The 18,705-nt window shown below is 34.8% G+C and overlaps 1 protein-coding gene across 1 annotated transcript in view; it reads right to left on the bottom strand.

The window, feature by feature from the left end:
- Positions 1-18,705, bottom strand: part of USH2A (usherin) — a 389,040-nt gene that overhangs the window by 299,604 nt on the left and 70,731 nt on the right. Inside the window, exons 12-14 of the mRNA XM_031595830.2 lie at positions 14,082-14,277; positions 10,158-10,799; positions 3,460-3,643 (exon numbers count right to left, since the gene is read on the bottom strand). Coding sequence (XP_031451690.2) covers positions 3,460-3,643; positions 10,158-10,799; positions 14,082-14,277 — 1,022 coding nt within the window. The remainder of the gene's footprint in view (positions 1-3,459; positions 3,644-10,157; positions 10,800-14,081; positions 14,278-18,705) is intronic.

Below are 18,705 nucleotides of genomic sequence, written 5' to 3'. Positions count from 1 at the left end.
GAGTTCCTTTACTCCACAGCAGCTCGTGCTGTGTGATCTCCTGGGTAATCATTCAACACCCTTAAAAAGGCTGATAAAAGCTAAAGCTGCAAAATAAGCTGCAAATTTGTTTTATGGACTAATATCCCTTTGGGAATAAATAAAATACATTCTCTCTTGGAAACCACTATTCTGTAGTTTGCTCTCTTTTATAGTCAAGAGAAAAGGGCAATTTTTTTCATACTGTATTAAGTCCTTTCATCTGTAGACAGCATTTCCAAATCCCCCTTCAAATAGAGGTTTTGTTTAGACTATTTAAACGCCATGACTAAAAAAAAATGGTTTAGTTAGAGGGGAAAAAAAGACAGAATTATTTGCTCAGCAAGACAGCATTTTATAATTTCTTTATTTCATTATGTGATGACATTTAGTATGTATAGTTTGGGGGTGAGAGGTGATTAACAAAATTGTCTCGATCTCTAAACAGTAAGAGACAAGCTTCTCTTCCCACACTCCTGTCTATTACTGCACCTCTTATGATTAAGGGCCTCCTGAGTATTCCAGTTTTCATTATCATTCACACAAGACAATCAAACTCACACACACACATACATTCACAGTTAGAGCTCAGTAATACTTTTCACTGCCTGACAGGGTGGGGCTGCCGCTTTTCACTTGAAATAGTTGCGCTCCTAGAAGCAGCATAGGCTCTCCATCTGCATCTGTACTGAATTAAGGTCCTGATCTTGCTGACACCAAGCATGTATGGAACTGGATATGATAACAATTAACTACATGCATTTGCAGGATCAAGACGATACATTTTCTTTGACTACAGAACTCTAGAACTGGTTTTGTTTTTATGCACAGTTAATGCTTCTGAGTAAGAATTAAGGATTCAAACAATTAAGGACTGAAAAAATAATATATTATTTGAAACTTTCAAACACGTAAGAAATCTTTCAGGCCTTGTTAAATGCAACTTCATCAGGATACTCTGAGTCAAATATATTTGTGATTTATTAAAATAGAATTATATATAATCAGGGAAAACAGACTTTTAAAACGTGGAAAGAGAAGTGTCAGGCCAAGATGAATTGCAATATTGATTTTGTGAGGATAAATGGCTTTTGTAATATTAATATAGAGAAACCTTTATTACATTGACTCTCTAGGTGCAGTTAGAGCGTCTCCAGCAATCTGTTTAAAATCTTCATTTTTCATCCTTATGGGAAAACCTCACTTGCTAAATGGATTTCATAAACAGTAATCTGTCAAGATATATATATATAGATAAACAATTTGTGATGCTCATTGACCAGTTCATTATAGTAAACAATACTAAGGTAAGGCTTTTCACAAGTGTACCAATATCCACAATTTTGACCTATTCAGGCCACTGCAGACAACCAGAATCTCTAACTCACTGATTGTCGAGGAAATTTTCCCTCATAAGCTGAAATGCGTTAAAAAAAAATATAGAATTTATTTTATCTTAAAAACACTACAGAAGAAATCAGCACACACATACATTCCTCTAAGACTGAGAGTTTTAAAGGCTCACAGTTCCCATGTGTCACAACTTCTGCTTCTTTTCTTCTACTGTGCTAAGGCAGATACGTCTTTGCCACTACTGATAGCTCATATCCTTTTTATTCTATTACTGAAGAATCCTTAAAAGACACTTAGAGCAAGAATGGTTTCAATGGCTTTACAATATTACAAAGAAAAAAAAGAGCATACTGTTCTTTTTAAAAAGATATTAACAGTTAAAGAAATGGATTAAAATAGATTAACAAATGAAGACTTAAATTAATGTTTTCAGTGGATAAATGGTTGTGCCTGAGGAATAGAGGTACACTGCCCAAGTAGATGCTAACCAAAAGGCAAGCATACTCAACACAAGTTAATCATGTTAATATACTACCAGAGCAGTCTTCAACACTGTCATGAGGATTAAGTAGTATTAAGGCATTAAAACCAACTCCAAGTCATGATCCAGAACTGTAAGAACTTCGCTCTTCACAAGATGAGACTTATTTCCAATCCAGATATTTCTGTATTTTGAATTTCAGAAGACAGCTCAAAAGGCAAGTAATGGGAAGGCAAGTAATGGAAGACAAACATGTAGTTCAAGATCTAAACTCTTAACTCATATGCTAAAACTGAGGAAAAAAATGTCTATTCCTAGTAACTGAAAAAAAAAAAAGATTAGTAATAATAAAAAAAATTATTTAAAAGAGAATGTGAATACTGCATTGATTTTATCTCTTACCATTAGAAATGTCAGGAAGTGAAAAAGTGAAAATAGGAAGTCCTTATTCCTACAAATTACTTTATGACCATTAGCAGAAGCCTCTGTGACCCATCACAGTAAAAAAATAATTTAAAAAGTCTCCTAATGAGTGACAGTAATATAAAAGTTAAAGTAAAAAATCTGCAGAATAATGTCAAGTACACGCCAGACAAGACTGATAATCACTGCCTAAAAGCATGTCTACCCCACACTAGCTGGGGGGAAAGGATCACAGGGGATGAGTATTTCACACGTTTTGCTTAAGCTTATGGGGCTTGGTTTTTTTTTGTTTTTTTTGGGGTTTTTTTTTTGTGGGTTTTTCTTTTCAGTTTTGTTTGTTTCTTAAAGGGAAAAATACCAAGCATAAAAAAAGCTAACGCTATCAGTCTGTATGAAAATATGATAGCATTAGAGCTGTGCAATCTTTCTGGACAATATTTAAAAGGAAATTGAGATGGTGAGGATTAAGCAAAAAAAGACAACCCTGGAAGAGAAAGATAGAGCAATAGTTGGAATAACAATGCCTTACCTATAGACACATTTTACCCCTTACATTCCAGGGAATATATCCATATAATTTCAGTGCACATAAAGGCCCCCGGGTACATTAGATAAACAATTCACTCTCTGGCACATAAGTGCAGGAAAAGAACATGCACATTCAGAACAACAGATATTTAAGAGGAAAGGTGCTGTATTTCTATTGCTGCTGCCCAAAAAAAAAAATTGAAATTAAGGAATACCTGTAAAATTTTTAATTTTCCATTAAATCGTCTTCCTGGAATTTTTCAAAAACATTCTGCATGTATGAATGTAGATTACATTTCCTATATATAACTGAAAATAAGTAACTTATTAGCCAGTGATTAACACCTCACAAAACAATATGTCTTACAGAAGACACCAATGAACTGAAGTGAAACAATTACCAATAGCTGTAACATTAGACAATATTGGCTTTACATAGCTATCATATTTGCTCTGTTCTAATCTGCGTCATAACTTATTTTATTTCAGCACATGTGAGCACAGAGAATTGCATAACTTACTCAAAGCACATGCAAGAACCCAAAAGATTAATGTTATGCTGAGCAACTACTTTTTGTCACTGAAACTGTAGAATGAGCTACTGTGAGAAAAACATAGAGAATGTTTTAATTGAACCATACAAAACACACACTCACCTCCCTGTGACAGAGTCAAATCCAAAATGATGTTCTTTGCAGTGTTCACATGTCCGTCCTGTTACAGACGCATCTTGGCAAATACATTGGCCAGTTAGCTTGTCACACACCTGATTCACTGAACCAGCTGTGTGGCACAGGCATGGCAGACAGCCAGTGACACTGGATGGAGAGAAATAAAAACCTAAAAAACAGAAATAGATTTGAGAATAGGCAGTATAAAAACAAAAGTAAAAAATGAGCACTTAGAAAAGTTAGTATAAAATGGGGATGAAACATCAGAACCAAAGATTAGATAGTAAACACACACACACCTCCAACCCAAAGCAACATAGTCTTCCTGCAGAGCAGAGCTCCTAAACCTCACTGGCACATTCTAAAAGTGTTATTCATCCTCTAATTGCTAATTCTGATATTTTTATTATCCACAGACTTGTTGAGACAGAGCAAACCAAAATAGGGGGGGGGGTCATTAGCATGTGCATGGGGAAAATAAAGATCCAAGGACACAAGAGGTACTAACAAATACACCACAAGCTGTAGAAACATAAGTAGTAATATGAAAGAAAAGGCATTTGTCTATTCTAGTTTGATGCCATCCCTGACAATGGTCAATATTACAGAGCTGCAAAGTGGGAGAGATGCACATGTTTTCTTAAAAGTCACTCAATCTTTTTCAGCCAGTGGTTGGCTGAACCCTTGGAATATGTGGATGTTTCTTAAGAAAGCTTATATGTGGTCAGCATTATCAGATCCACATAAAAAACTTTTGACTCCTACTAAAATTCTTGTATTCTACTTACATTCACACACACACACAAAAATAGAAATAGTAAATGGTTGAAAAAAAATGTTACTTATCTTCTACTAAAAAGCTTTCATTCTGAACACTATCTTTCTTTTCCTGTATTATTTCAAATTATGAACTGGAACATTCAACTTTACCTTTCGCACATTATGCTTCTGCCATTCTACTTTTCACCCTGTTCCCCTCACAAGCAGTGTTTATCCATGCAGCTTTCTAACCTATTACAAATAAATACATTCATATAGATGGACACTGAAGAATTTGCAGCCTCACTTGAAATTACAAGTGATTTTTTAGCACAATTCATAGTGATGATGTACCATTTGTATAATCTATTTCTCTATGAACTCATTCCACTCTTAATAAATTCTTTTCTATATGCCACCTCAGAAGACAATTCAAATAACTGAATACTAGTAAGAAATAAAATTATATATTTCTCCAAAATTTTCTTTTCTCACATGATTATTAATGTTTATTTCACTCAGCTTTTTCAACTGCTTTGAAGTTTCTTTTAGAGTAGTACAGCTGATTAAAAAATATAGCAATGCATATGAGTTCACCAAACGATGATGATGCATTCCTACCTATCACTTGTCAGCAGTGAGTACCAATCTTCAAGCACTGGTCCTAAGACAGAGCCGTAAGAAATTTCTGGCTCTCTCAGCTTACTATTAGTTATTATTGCACAAATGAAAACTCATCCTTGGTCAAAAAGATATGCAGCATTTGCAAAGATTTCTCAAACATTTTCCCCATCTACAGATCAAGTTCAATCAGTTTCTCCACAGTCATATTCTCAGTTATTGAATCTTTTTCACTGTCCAATAACTTTGTGATGCCTTGTTTTATAACAAGGGGCCCAAAATTGTATTGTAAAATCTTGTATTGCCTACGGCCTTATTATTTATTTTCCTCTTACATGAGATTGCTTCATATATACACCCCTAGGGTGGTATTCTCTGACTTCACAGTGGTGTTGCACTGTGAGCTCATATCCAAATAGTAGAAGAACTAAACAAATTGAAAACATTAGAATTTTAGTGCTCAAATCTTTGTTCAAGTTTAGCCTCTGATCCTCAGTGAGATAAATCTCAAGTGGACACTGAAGTGATATCAGTCTCCAGTTAACATACATCCGCATCATAAAAAAACCATGCTGTTGGCACTTTATTCCAGAGAGGCCCCAAAGTGAGCCACCACAGAGACTGAATAGCTTGAAGTTATTAGTGAGGCAGCATGTATTATCTCATACTGCAGTTGTCTGCACAGTATAGTATTCATCCTGTGCATAAATAAGGAAAGACCATTTCCCAGCAATGTCACTCTTGAGCACAATGAACAACTCCACTCAGAGAAAGTAACAGGAAGATAGGAAACAAGTGAAGCCTGGACTCCAGCAGAAGGTCAAAGTACTTCTTCAGAACCCAGTTTACAGCTGTAGTAAATGATAAGCACATGAGCTGAAATAGATTCTTGTCTATGAGAAATTTTGCATAAAATTAATGCCTAAGAAAAGATCATTTTAAGTAAGTAAGCCACATCTACTATGGTAATTAATTTCATCTGAGCAGGACTGATCAGTATAATGTATGTTGCTTTTGTCACAGCAGAAAAAAATTGCAAAGAATCTATATTCTAACATTGAACAGCCTGGCTCTAATTTCTACCCTCATGTCATAATAGCCGTACCACTGTAGGACTTGGTATGATATTTTTATTATGATAATCTTCTACAGATGTTCTGAAAGTTTAACCATGTATCCTGATAGATTAAAAATTTGAAAGTAACAATTAGTAATCGATTTTTTAAAGTAAAAGTGAGGGATGGGAAAACATGAGTTAGCCTACCTCTCAAAATATTTATAGGTAAATTAATTACTACAATTAATGTATAGGAAAAGATAAGAGGATAACAATTAATACCGGTTGTCATAACTGTTATTATTATTATTTACTTCCACCTCCTATAATTTGACAGGAAGGAGTAAGAAACAACTTAATGCAATCTTAATTTACAGCAAGGTTAGAAGGGCTCATAAAAGTTGCTTTATGAAGGATCCACTGTTGTATAAAAGAGCCAATTTCCAATTTTAAGACAGCCACTGCAAATCTCTACAAGATCTAAGTATATAGCTAGTATTATGCTTATACTTTGTCAGATTTTTTTCCAATTCAACTATAACTGATCACATTTGTCAATCAAACACTCTTCAAAAGGAAGAATGAAAGTCATAGCAAAGTATTCGTCTTCCTTTTTTAATCATAGTCATATTACTTCTCCCACTGTATATCTCATGAAAAAGAAACACCTGAAAAATTACTTAGCACATTTACACGCTTATCAACTACATCAGTAGCACTCATTTCTTAACCACAGTCTGTGCTTCAAAGTGTAATTAGCAACACTGACAACTTGGTCACTTCATGTTCACTGGCCAAGAGAGGCAGTTTGTAGAGAAAGCTTCACTGTTTCATACAACACAGATTCAAGATCTGTGATCCGTGTTAGATAGGATTTGTATGGAACAAGTATGGAGCCACAGCTGTGGAATAAGGCAGGGACAAACCATTCACTCCTATTTCGGATTAGAAAGATCAAGTTCCTACTACCACAACCTTGGACATCTCAAAAGCAAGTTTGTAGATAAAACTGCTTATGTTATTTAATTCTCTGTTAGAATCAATTTTTGTTCTCTTTTTAACCACTAGTTGAAACATATTTGCAAGTGCATAGAAATCTGCCAAGAATATTACTTCTGTCAGAATACAATGCAAGACAGCAGGTCATGGATACAACAAAACAGATGCTGTACCTTTCTGAATGCTTTGGAAACAGTTTTGCAAAAGTGGAAATTCTCATAGTAAAATAATTTCCTGAAGTTATATTTGCTTTCAATTTGTCTCTGATGGCAACACTTCTTGCATTAAGATTTTAGTAACTTCTGGAAACTTCTCAAATGTTCTTGAGGTATACAGAAGATGTGATACAATCAGGAAGTTACTTTAAATAAGAGTAACTGTACAAGAGATAAATACACACGAGTGGTTAAAAAACACAGAAACTATATTCTACTAAAAAACTCAATGTTGAAATGTTCCAGCAGCCCAAGAAATCCTCAGCATGCTTTAGGGATGCAAGTTTTCACTAACTACTGGTGTGCTTTTAACTATATGTTGACTCTCTATATATTCAGAAGTGCATTTTCTTATCTTTGTCCTAAGGCAAATCCAAGGAAGTTTTCAGTGGACAAGAAGCAAATTACATTCTTCCATACTTCTACAACTGAATACTAATACTATAAACAGAAGAATTTACCATACCTAATTAAGTAAATAATTTTCTCCAAATAGATACATATATACAATTTACATAATAGAAGGCTATTGCAACTTCTTTATAAAAGAAATTTTGCGTTTTGAGTTCTACTAAAACTGGGAGTTTACAGTCATCTTTTCAAGACTTCACACTTCTATGATTTGTCCAAAATGATTCACCTCTCCTATTTAGTTATACTTTTCCACTATGACATTTTACTGTTTGTTGTTGCATTTTATCTTGTTTCCAGTTCTGATTCACCAAGACCTGCTAAGAATGACCTGTAGGATAGTCTGAATTTCTACAAATTCTTGTTCTGTTTGTTGGGTTTTTTTTTTTTTTTTTCCCCATCTTCTTGCTTCTAGCTTGCTGCCAGCAGTAAACAATACTAATTCACCTCTATGTCACAACTTCCCAGACACAATCAATCCTGCCTTATGTATAGTTCATTTGGAATACATAAACAAAGAATTTATATGAAATCTATATACAGTAAATCTCTAAATCAGCTCAGACTAAGATCATCATTTAAACACTAGTGAAAATATCACAGTCCACTGCACTACAGTAAAAGTAGCAGTGTTAAGGACTTAAACTTCCACCTAAATAAGAATGCTCAATGTTCACATATACACTTACACTTGTTTCCTAGCTACTTTAAATATGGTTCTTACAGCACGTTTTTTCTTCTCTCTTTTTTTTTTTTTTTCTTTTTCTTTAAAAAGAACAAGAGCTGTTGTGGAAGTATTCCTTTGAGTGCCATGCAGGATTTTCCACAAACCAGTCTGTTCATACTATCAATTAAACCTCTTTAAACCATTTAGCTCTGCATAAACCCTGGCCTTTCTTTTTCAAGGACAAGGGCGGTCACTGACTCAGGAAGCCTTGACATCACTCCTATGCTGATCTCTGATTAAGTGGCTGCTGTAGAGGGTTAGTAGGTCAAATAGCTCTGGAGGAGGAACTAAGAAAAACAGAACAGTGCCTTATTTATTAGTATATGTACCTAAAATACTTTAAATTAAAATATTTCCAAAAATACTTAATGGAGGTTAAGCGGCTTTTTTAACCTCTGTTCAAATTATTGAATGGCATATTAAAACCAATGGAGCTATAACGTACCTTTTACTGTGACCTGCTGTTTTAATAAATTGCATATGTATTTAACATGAACTAAATCTGTTTAATATTATTACATGTAGTTAATATTACCCATAGTTTTACCTTACCCAGCTACTATTTAAAACAAAAACATTAAGTTGTAACTGCAGAGCTACCCACATATAATAAACATTTGGACTCCGTTTATAGTAATACAGTATGAAACCTTGAACTGATACTGCATCAGCTATTCGCAGGGAAAAACTGCAAGCATTCCTTGCAGAACTAGCACATCCTCAACAGAGCAAGGCAGGGAAGCATATTTGCTTCGGGTATGCATTTCTGGTGGATGAAAAGCTTAACAGAGCTAACAATGTACAGTTGTAGCCCAGAAGGCCAATGGTATCCTGGTTTGCATCAGCAGAGGGATGGCAAGGCAGCGAGAGGGAGGTAATTTTCCTCCTCTGCCTCACTGTGCCCTCTTGAGACCTCATCTGGAGTACTGTATCCAAGTCTGAGTTGCTAGCACAACAAAGATGCGGAGCTGTTGGAGCAAGTCAAGAGGAGGCAATGAAGAATGCTAGAGGGCTGGAGCACCCCTCCTACAAAGAAAAGTTGAGGGAGCTGGGCTGTATAAGAGAATGCTTTGGGGAGACTTAATTACATCCTTCCAGTACTTAAAGTGATCTTACAAGCAGTGGCAGATTAACATTTTATGTGGTTTGATAGTGATGGGACAAGGGGGAATGATGTCAAACTAAAAGAGAAGAGATTTAAATTAGATTTCAGAAGGATTATCACGGTGGAAAGAGACAATCAAAAATGAAATGCTCACCCATGTCCTATGTTCACAGTAGAAAACTCCAAAAGGAGGAATCTCCAGAAAAAGAATCGTCCCCAGTGGCAGTCAGCCCTTAAATGGGGTCTAGGAGAGGTGCAGCCAGGCTTCACCTCTTCAGATCACACAGCTGAATTGCCTTCACCTGTGCTCCCAGGACGACTGAGTGCTTGCCTCAGGTGATCAATCAGTAGTTTAGGCCATGACTCAACCTTTCCCATACATGTGGTTTGCCAGCATCATCCGAGTTCAACCAAATGTCTCCATACCTGTATCCTGGAGTCTTCTCTACCATGCTCAGCTTTATGCACAAAGTACCTTTTGTGAAGAGCTTGCACTCTGCCTCTTTTTTTTTTTTAAATGAAGATAGTTGCTGGTCATTAAACTATGCAAATTTACCTCTTACACTGACTTCTTTAGAGAATAGATCATAAAGAATTGGATAGATTTTGAATATCTGTAAGAACAGTATATTTTGGATGCATTTAAACTACAGTAATAAGAAATTATACAATCTCTAGCAATAAAGTATTTAATATCAATCAGGACATTAATACTTTGCTGGAACTATGACAGTATGTAACAAATAAAAAACTGCCTACATCAGATAGATTTTCTTCCTATTTCCTTACCTGGTTTACACTCACTGCATCTTCTCCCCTGACGATGAGGCAGGCAAACACACTGTCCAGAAACATGGTCACAAACTGTTCCTGCTAACGTACCCTTCGCGTCACAGTCACAACGCTGGCAACCAAGGAGGTTTCTCATGCTGAGGTTGTACGTGTGAAGCATGCACTGATTGCACTGAAGGCCAATTACACCAGCTTTGCAAGGACACTGTCCTGTTGATTTGTCACAAAGCAGAGAGCCATTTACTGTACCTGCCTTATCACAATCACATGGCAGACAAACAAAGGAATGATTTACTTGTATTTTGTGGTAGCCATCTAGGCATTCGTTGCATTGTCTTCCTCCAATATTTGGTTTGCATGCACACTGCCCTGTCCTTGCATCACACACTGTTCCAGAAAAAGACCCTGCAATGTTACATTCACAAGCCTTACAGCCAGTTACATCCAGCCCATAAAAGTTGTCCATGCAGGTGTCACAGAGAAGTCCTTTTACTTGTTCTTTACAATTGCACTGCCCAGTGAGAGGGTTGCAGAATTGGTTCACTGAGCCATGGCTGTTGCACCAACAAGGCTCACATCCATCTTCATTAGAATATCTGAGAGCTTTAAATCCAAAATTGCAACTATCACACCTAGGACCTGGAAAGAGGAAAAAAAAGCATTCATAATTAAATATATATATTTATGCTGAAAAGACATACATTTAAATTCAGAAGTCCTACAAGTACTCTACACTAGGAAAAAACAGAGGACTAATATTCTTCACTTTACCAGCATAATTAACAAGAACAAAAAGGTTGCACAAATCAATTGAAGTGATATCTCCAAAACCTGTTTATTTTTCCAATTTGTTCCAGAAGTAATGCATTTCTGCTGGCTTCAATACAATTTAAGATACTCTACAAGAGATTCTCTGTAGCATTTGTAAGACCAAAAAAAAAACCATAAAAAAAGTCACTTTTGTTCCCAGGAAGAATACCTTGCATGATAAATGCTTATGTGAACCATTCTCCCTATTATGTAGAAATGCAATATCAAGAAATTGCACAGGGTTCTCAATCAGTTCTGATAATACATTTACATACTACATTGAAGACATTAAATATACTTAAGGAAAACACAGCACTAATTACGATGACTTAACAATGTACTTTGGTTTGAACAATGATTACATTTATGTTGGTTTTTATTGTTAGCTGAAAGTTGGCTGAAAAAATTTTACTGAAAGCAGGAAATGTTTTCCATAATCCAAAATGAAATATTTTTATCCAAATGTATGATTTAGTTAACTCCTACAGTACGTTCAAATCTAAACTGTTTTCTTCACACTTCATCCTGTAGTTTTATTAGCTCTGTTTTCAAAGTCATTGCTTGCTTTATCTCTGCCCCAAGGGATAGCATTTGTATTTTAGTTTATAAGAAGTACATTACAAGAAAGCAAACTAGATTATTATATGAAAAATGCAAATGCAGTTATGTATTTTCCCTTGCAGTGGGAAAATCCTTCACTGTGAAGCCATCACTTAATTTTTGCATCAGAAAAAAATACACAATCTTCTAGCAAAATATTATTACTTAAAAAAAAAATACAAACATGCATTCAGTATACTATACCTACATAAAAATAAAAATAAAATATGGTAGGAAATACATTCTACATATGGATAAAAACTCAAAAACTCCAACAGAAGGCAAGTTCCTTTAGCAGTGATGAATGACTCACCTAAGGCATATCATTTAATTTCAATAAGGAAAATAAAAAAGGACCACTATTGCTGCAAATTTTAAAAATAACTGTATTGTTAACAAGAATTATGACTCATTTTGAACTATTAAAATTGGTCTACATGGATTCATATCATATCAGTTTTAAAAATATGTGCAGTGCTTATTTGAATATGCCATACATATTCCTGACAGGTAATCTATTCCTAACGATACTGAGGAAGGCCTACAGGGCATCACATTCAATGTTAACAAGTACAGGGGAGTTAGCACGCTTGGCATTTAATTCACATTCTTCTACCTTTTTATTCTAGATGAATGACCTACTTTAATAAAATTATTGGTGCTAATGTATTTTACTGGTGATAGAATCATTAGTAAGATTTAACATTTGTGTTAACTCTAACAGTTCATGTTTCATAACGCCATCATCCATAGTTGCATTTTTCTGTTATCGTGTTTATTTAAATAGATAAAGGGGCAATAGACTGATTGCTCTAAAAAACAATTTACAAACCCAAAGAGGGAAGCTTTCTTTGTTAAAGTTTACTGCACATGCGTCTATACTACAAGCCTATTTAGAACTGATATGGAAAACAAAAAGAGAGAATCAGTCCAGAAAGAATTAGGTTTTTATCCTGTTAAGTCATATTTGTAACAAAAGCCTCCTATCTTATTAACAGATAAATTTGCAGAAAACAGATGTATGCATTGTTTCTGTACTGTATTTTAATGGAAATAGAAGTAAATATTGTTTCCACTAAAGAGAGAAAATATTTTAAATATGTAGACAATGAAATACGTAAGAATGCATGCATGTCTCATATACTGAACTTCCACTGAGTTAAGAAAAAGGTTTTCAGAGACACAGAGGAAGACCTATACTAAACATAAAATGTATGCAAAGAAAGTATAATTAAGAACATCCTGAACTACGTTTTACTGGATGTACAGAGTGGCTACACAATGCACAGAAGAGGTCACAGAGGTTGTTTTTGACACTTAGCATCCTCTTTATCATATGGAAAACATAGCTATGATATCCACAGAAAGAGGATAGAAATGGTTTGGACTTATGCTTATTTTCTTTATTTGCTGTTATTTTTGTATTTCCTTTCCAGCCACAATCAGAATAAAGGGAGACAAAGAAATATTCACGATTTTACAAATAAGTCACTTTTTATAAAGTAGAGAATTGTAAATTGATAGAAAGTTAAATATTTTAAAAACAACCTACAACCATAGTTAATTATTGAAAGAGTACATTACTAATTGCTCTAATAACAAAGAAGAAAAAGAGTTTTTTTTTTTCCTTGAGACATGTATAGCCTGAGACATGTACGGTTACCATGCAAGGCTCACTTTATCAGGAAATTCTCCTTGCATAATATTCCCATACATCAACATTTCAAAGTGTATTATATATACTGTGTATTTTGGGCACTTGATAAATTTTGTCCTTATGTGGCTGTGGCTCCCCTCAAATATGCTGGAAGTAATAAATTGCTATAATCAAATCTAATTTCTGAAAAATACCTGTGGGAGTAACAAACAAAAAAGCACGTCTTGTAAAAAAAATGATAAATAACACAGAAGGTAGCAGTTTATTATAATCAGCTTGGCATTGAATTACAAAATTAAAATTATGTGGCCCTTGATAACTAACCCTAGCTATGTATATGATCTGTGGAATTATGTTGACTTATTTTGCATTTCATAGGAACAGTTCAAAGAAATATAATAGAAAAAAATGGGTAGATTTATCACAAAGGACCCTGTAGCACAGGATATTTTCAGAAAAAAAAATCCATTTATTTTGCTATATTAAGAAAACTAGCATGGAAATGATTTGCTTAGAACTCATTAAGTATAAAACATTTTGAAAAAGTGTTAATTTCCTAAAAGAAACATCTATGCAGTAAGCAAATTACATTATTTCTGTGCCTTATTAGTACGGAGCTATGTAAGGTAATGCAACTACCCCATAAAGAAACTTCTAAAGGGTTGATTAAACTGAACTTCAAGCTGTAGTTTCATAGAATTATTAAATTAATAATTTTCCAACAGTTAATTTTATTCATTCTTAAAATCTTCCTTCAGCAAAGAAGTTTACTGCACTTTTCATTTAGAAATCAAGTGTTTTTTACTTCCAGAGATAACAAGAAAAATGGCTCCAAACTCTTGCATTACACATACCAATAACATTTGCTTTGCACTTGCACTGGCCTGAATTTTGGTGACAGGTAATATCTCCATTGACTGTCCCAGAGGTATTACAGTTACAAGGACTGCAGCCATCAGGGTTTGACTGTTGTAGATTGTAGAATCCTTCCTGGCACTGATTGCATTGTCTGCCAGACACATGTCTCTTACAATTACACTGGCCTCCAATCTAGAAAGATACAAAATATTATAGAATGATGAACATATCTATTTTTAGATGACACACTCATTAGCAACAAGAATAGGAGTATGAGTCGGGGAGGAGAAAACTTTAAATGGAACAGAAAAAAATAAGCCTGTGTAACACATACTTTAACTTGTTTTGAGAGAAAAAAAGAAGAGAATCAATGTAATCATTCCTTTTTAACTAGAGTTAAACAGAAGGAAAAAGGAATTGAGTAAACAGAGCAGCACTATTTAACACCTGGATTCGAAAAACTAAATATAAATAAGTTTTGTATAAATGATGACTTCTATTGAAATCAACAGCAGTTTTTTGAATCAGTTACTACAAAATATTGTATTATGTAAAAGATAAAGATATTCATTTATCATTATCTTCTTATTTAAGTGAAAATGGTAGCTAAATGAGAATAAAGAAAATTGAACAGTCTCTTCTCTAATTATTCATCAAATATAAATTCCTCCTTTACAAAAGGATGTAATCTAATGGCTCAGTATTTGAAACCCTCTCTCTGTTTTTTGGGTTCATCTGGGATCCTAGTATTGTATTTCAGTGCTGGGATGGTATTCTCCTGCTCCCTAAATGGACAGAATTATTACTTGGAAGGGTCTGAGGCATCCTTTGTTATGCCTGAGCTGTAAACTGGGAAATTTAAGGGAATCTGAAAAGCTAATTTCAAAACTCTGAAAACCTAAAAAAACAATTGCTACACTCATCGCTTTTCTGATATGATGGAAAAACTTCCCACAAGGAAAGGGATATGGCAGAGAAACAGGGAAAAGGCGTCACCAGACAATGCACAGCACAGATGACAGCAGGGAGTCAAACCAATAAAGTATGAGTTTAGTCAAAATTGAATAAATAGAATCCATATCCAAGAAACATTAAAAAAATAAAAACACTGTAAATCAAAAGCCATTAAAAAATAAGGAGAGAATTTTCAGATCTCAATGCAAAACTGAAAAGAGAACAGGGCATGAAGATACAGTGTTAAGTGCTTCCTAGGAGAGAGAATGATCTAAAATTGAAAAGGAATACTTTTCTTTCTCCATTTCATTTGTTTTAAACTAATATAACCATGAAGAACTAAAATCAATTTTTTTTTTTGAAACAGAAAGGAAGTCTGCCATTTTTTGTCACATTGTGACAGAAAGTAAACATCAGCCATTCACATTTGTAATCCCTGGTACAACACCACAGTATTCAAGGCTGAGAAATCTTTCACAAGTTAGAGAGAATTCTTGATCAACTAAAGACAAGTACTGGTCTCCCAGATTTCTTCATTGATAGTTTACATGCTATGTATAAACTGTGTACATCATCGCTTGCCTAAGGATGTCACACGGTTCTCAATAAAAATATAAAATAAAGCCAAAAGCTCTTTATAAAAGGGTTTTTGGTTATGGGTAACTAACTCAACGTGACATGTACGACTGAATTCAAGCTTTTAAGAATTAAGCACTCCACAAATATCATGATGCCTAAATTACATATTCCACTCTACCTTGCCTGTTTCCAATTCGCAACACCAGCGAGATATATTTGAAGTTTTGCAGCTGCCTGCACAATTACATGTAGCTATATAGAGTTAGATGTAGCCATCTGCAGGACAATGACTGGGATATGAGAAAGTCTGGGAAATCCCATTCTGCAGGTGAGTTCCATTTCTAGACCTCTGTTTAAAGAAACCCTTCATTCTAAAAATTCTATAAGCCTAATTTCAGCTTTGTGTTCTGTGGGCTGTATCAGGGCTGGAGCATGACTCTTCTGCTTCTCTTTTCAGGATTGTTAGAATTTAGCAGTTAGTACAGCATAGTATATCATAGTTAAGTATATTAGGATTGTATCTGCATCACACTAGAAAAAAAGAGAAGGTACTGTAAATTACTTAGGTGTAATTTTTTTTTTTCTTTTGTGAAGTAATTTAAATGCCTAAAAAAAAGTGAGTTAACCCCTCACCAGTCTAGCTTCAGGACAGACTGAAAACATGTGTATTATGGCCAAGATGGGTTAATGCTTTTAAATAGATACCAGACCAAAACTTAGCTAAACTGCTGTTTTTATTTTAAAACTATCAGTCAGGCAAGTTGAAACAGACAGTTTTGTGGTGCTAGGGACAAATCTACTCAGAATTTCCATTTGAAATAAATGGTTTAATCACACCCTCTAGTATACAATTAAGTTCTTAGCTTTATTAACAAAAGATAAAATAGAGTAATTCAACATCTAATTGGAAATTCTCGATGTAGAAAACACTGAATGAGTGCTACAGAGAAGCACGTGTTGCTAACCCCATCCTCATAAAAGGATACTGTAGACCAATAAAACCTCTTCAAAATGTTTTTATGGTAGATGTCCACTGATGTATCAGTCACATTTTCCAGCAAGAGGAATAGACTAAAAAGGTAAGAAAATGGTATTTTCTAAGCAAAAGGCAAGAAAGCAGCACGTATAAAAATGGAGAGACCATTAATCTGAGCCATCAGGGAACTTTCAAGTGAAAAGCAACTCTGAATTTACTCTGAGCAACTAAATGAAAAAATACCATAATTTACTAAACAACTATATAAGAATCATTTTGTGTAGTGATCACAGCATCCTGAGATTATGCACTTGCAAGCATTATATATAGATACTTTTGCTATCACTCAGTATAAACACATAATCCTTATCAAGAAAGACTTTAAAATGATTCAAAAATCTACCATGTTGAGGGAAGTATTAGAAGCAGAACCAAATCTTTCCAAAAGAGGAATTCTAATCACAACAAGAAAATTAACTAAGAAGATAATCATAACCAAATTTTAAAAACAAACACAGTTTCTAATTGCAACATAGTTAAGGTATGAAAGAAAAAAAGATTTTTTCAAATGTCAGAAGTCAGTAAAGAATAAAGGATATATGATAAGCAGATTCAGATTGGACATCAGGAATTTTCCTATATAAACAAAGGGCAGCAACAGTAGCAGACTGCCCAGAGGTACTCAAGACTCACACAGACAAAAGCATGACTGGCTGAACTCTGTGTTGATAATAACCCTACTTGGAGTTTAAGCAGGTGACCAACTAATTTTTCCATGATTCTGCATAGCTTTCAGGGAAGATGCATGCACAACAGAGAAGGCAAAAAAAAAAAGCCCACGTTTCATGTCTGTCAAGGTCCCTCTGAATGGCATCCCTTCCTTCCACCGTGTCAACTGCACCACTCAGCTTGGTGACATCAACAAACTTGCTGAGGGTTCACTAGACTCGGTCGTTGATGTCATTGATAAAGATGGTAAAGAGCACTGGTCCCAACACAGACCTCTGGGGGATGCCATTTGTTACTGGCTTCCACCTGGACATAGAACCATTAATCACCACCTCTGTCTGTGACCGTTCAACCAATCTCTCATGCATTGAGTGGTCCACCCATCAAATCCACATCCCTCCAATTTGGAGATAAGGATGTGGTGGGGGACCATGTCGAAGGCCTTGCTCAAGTCCCAGTAAATGACATCGGTTGCCTTCCCTTTGTCCACCAATGCCATCATTCCACCATAGAAGGCCACCGAATTGGTTAAGCATGATACATTGGAAAAAAAAACTTGTACATTTTTAGCAAAGATTAATCATGCCTCATGATTCTACCATATTTCTTTATGTCAGCAACATCTGGAAATATTGCATATCTGAATCGAATGGATGATCAAAAAGTCAGATTAACTTCTACATCAAGTAGTGTAAACGTAACACCTGAGATAAAACAATGCTGACTACACGTAAGCAATGATAATTCCAAAATTATCTGTTATCACTCAAGAAAGGAGCTATTATACTTCTTTGTTCTCCCTAAAAATGTATCAAATCCCTGAGACAGTTAAATAAGGTATACCGGAATTATGTGTAAAACAACAGAATTACACCAAAAGTGTTATTCTGTCACTAGAATCCATTGTGTATTGCATTTTTAATAATGTGTGTAAAATTAAAGCATTAGATTGCATAGTAAAACAACAAAGATATGAATGCAAAGTGACTAAAATAGACTTCTTGGTTCAGAAAGAGGTGACTAAGATGAAGGGAATAGATGTCTATAAAATTTTCAGTAGAGAGAATGCCTGCAAAATTAACACAAAGACACTTATAAAGAAAAGAAGATTGTGTTCTATACGCAACCTGTGCATTGAAAGATACACAGTTTGAAATGTATTTAGAAAGGAGTTAGATGAACTCCATAGGTGAAGATCAAATGTGACAACTCAGATGAAACTCCTGTCCCAGGTCGTCCCAAAACCATAAATTGTTTACTCATATTATTGATAAACAGCAGAGAGCATAATGTGCTAAATCAAAGTCTCATTTCTGTGCTTATAGACACATAAACCGAAGTCTAAAAGTAACCAGATAGCGGCCTTCTCCAGACACAACAAG

Source organism: Phasianus colchicus, chromosome 2 (assembly GCF_987193195.1).
Source record: "Phasianus colchicus chromosome 2, bPhaCol1.hap1.1, whole genome shotgun sequence".
Classification (NCBI taxonomy): Eukaryota; Metazoa; Chordata; class Aves; order Galliformes; family Phasianidae; genus Phasianus; species Phasianus colchicus.
Note: the sequence above shows the minus strand (reverse complement) of the source record. Positions and strands in the feature narration are given on the sequence as shown.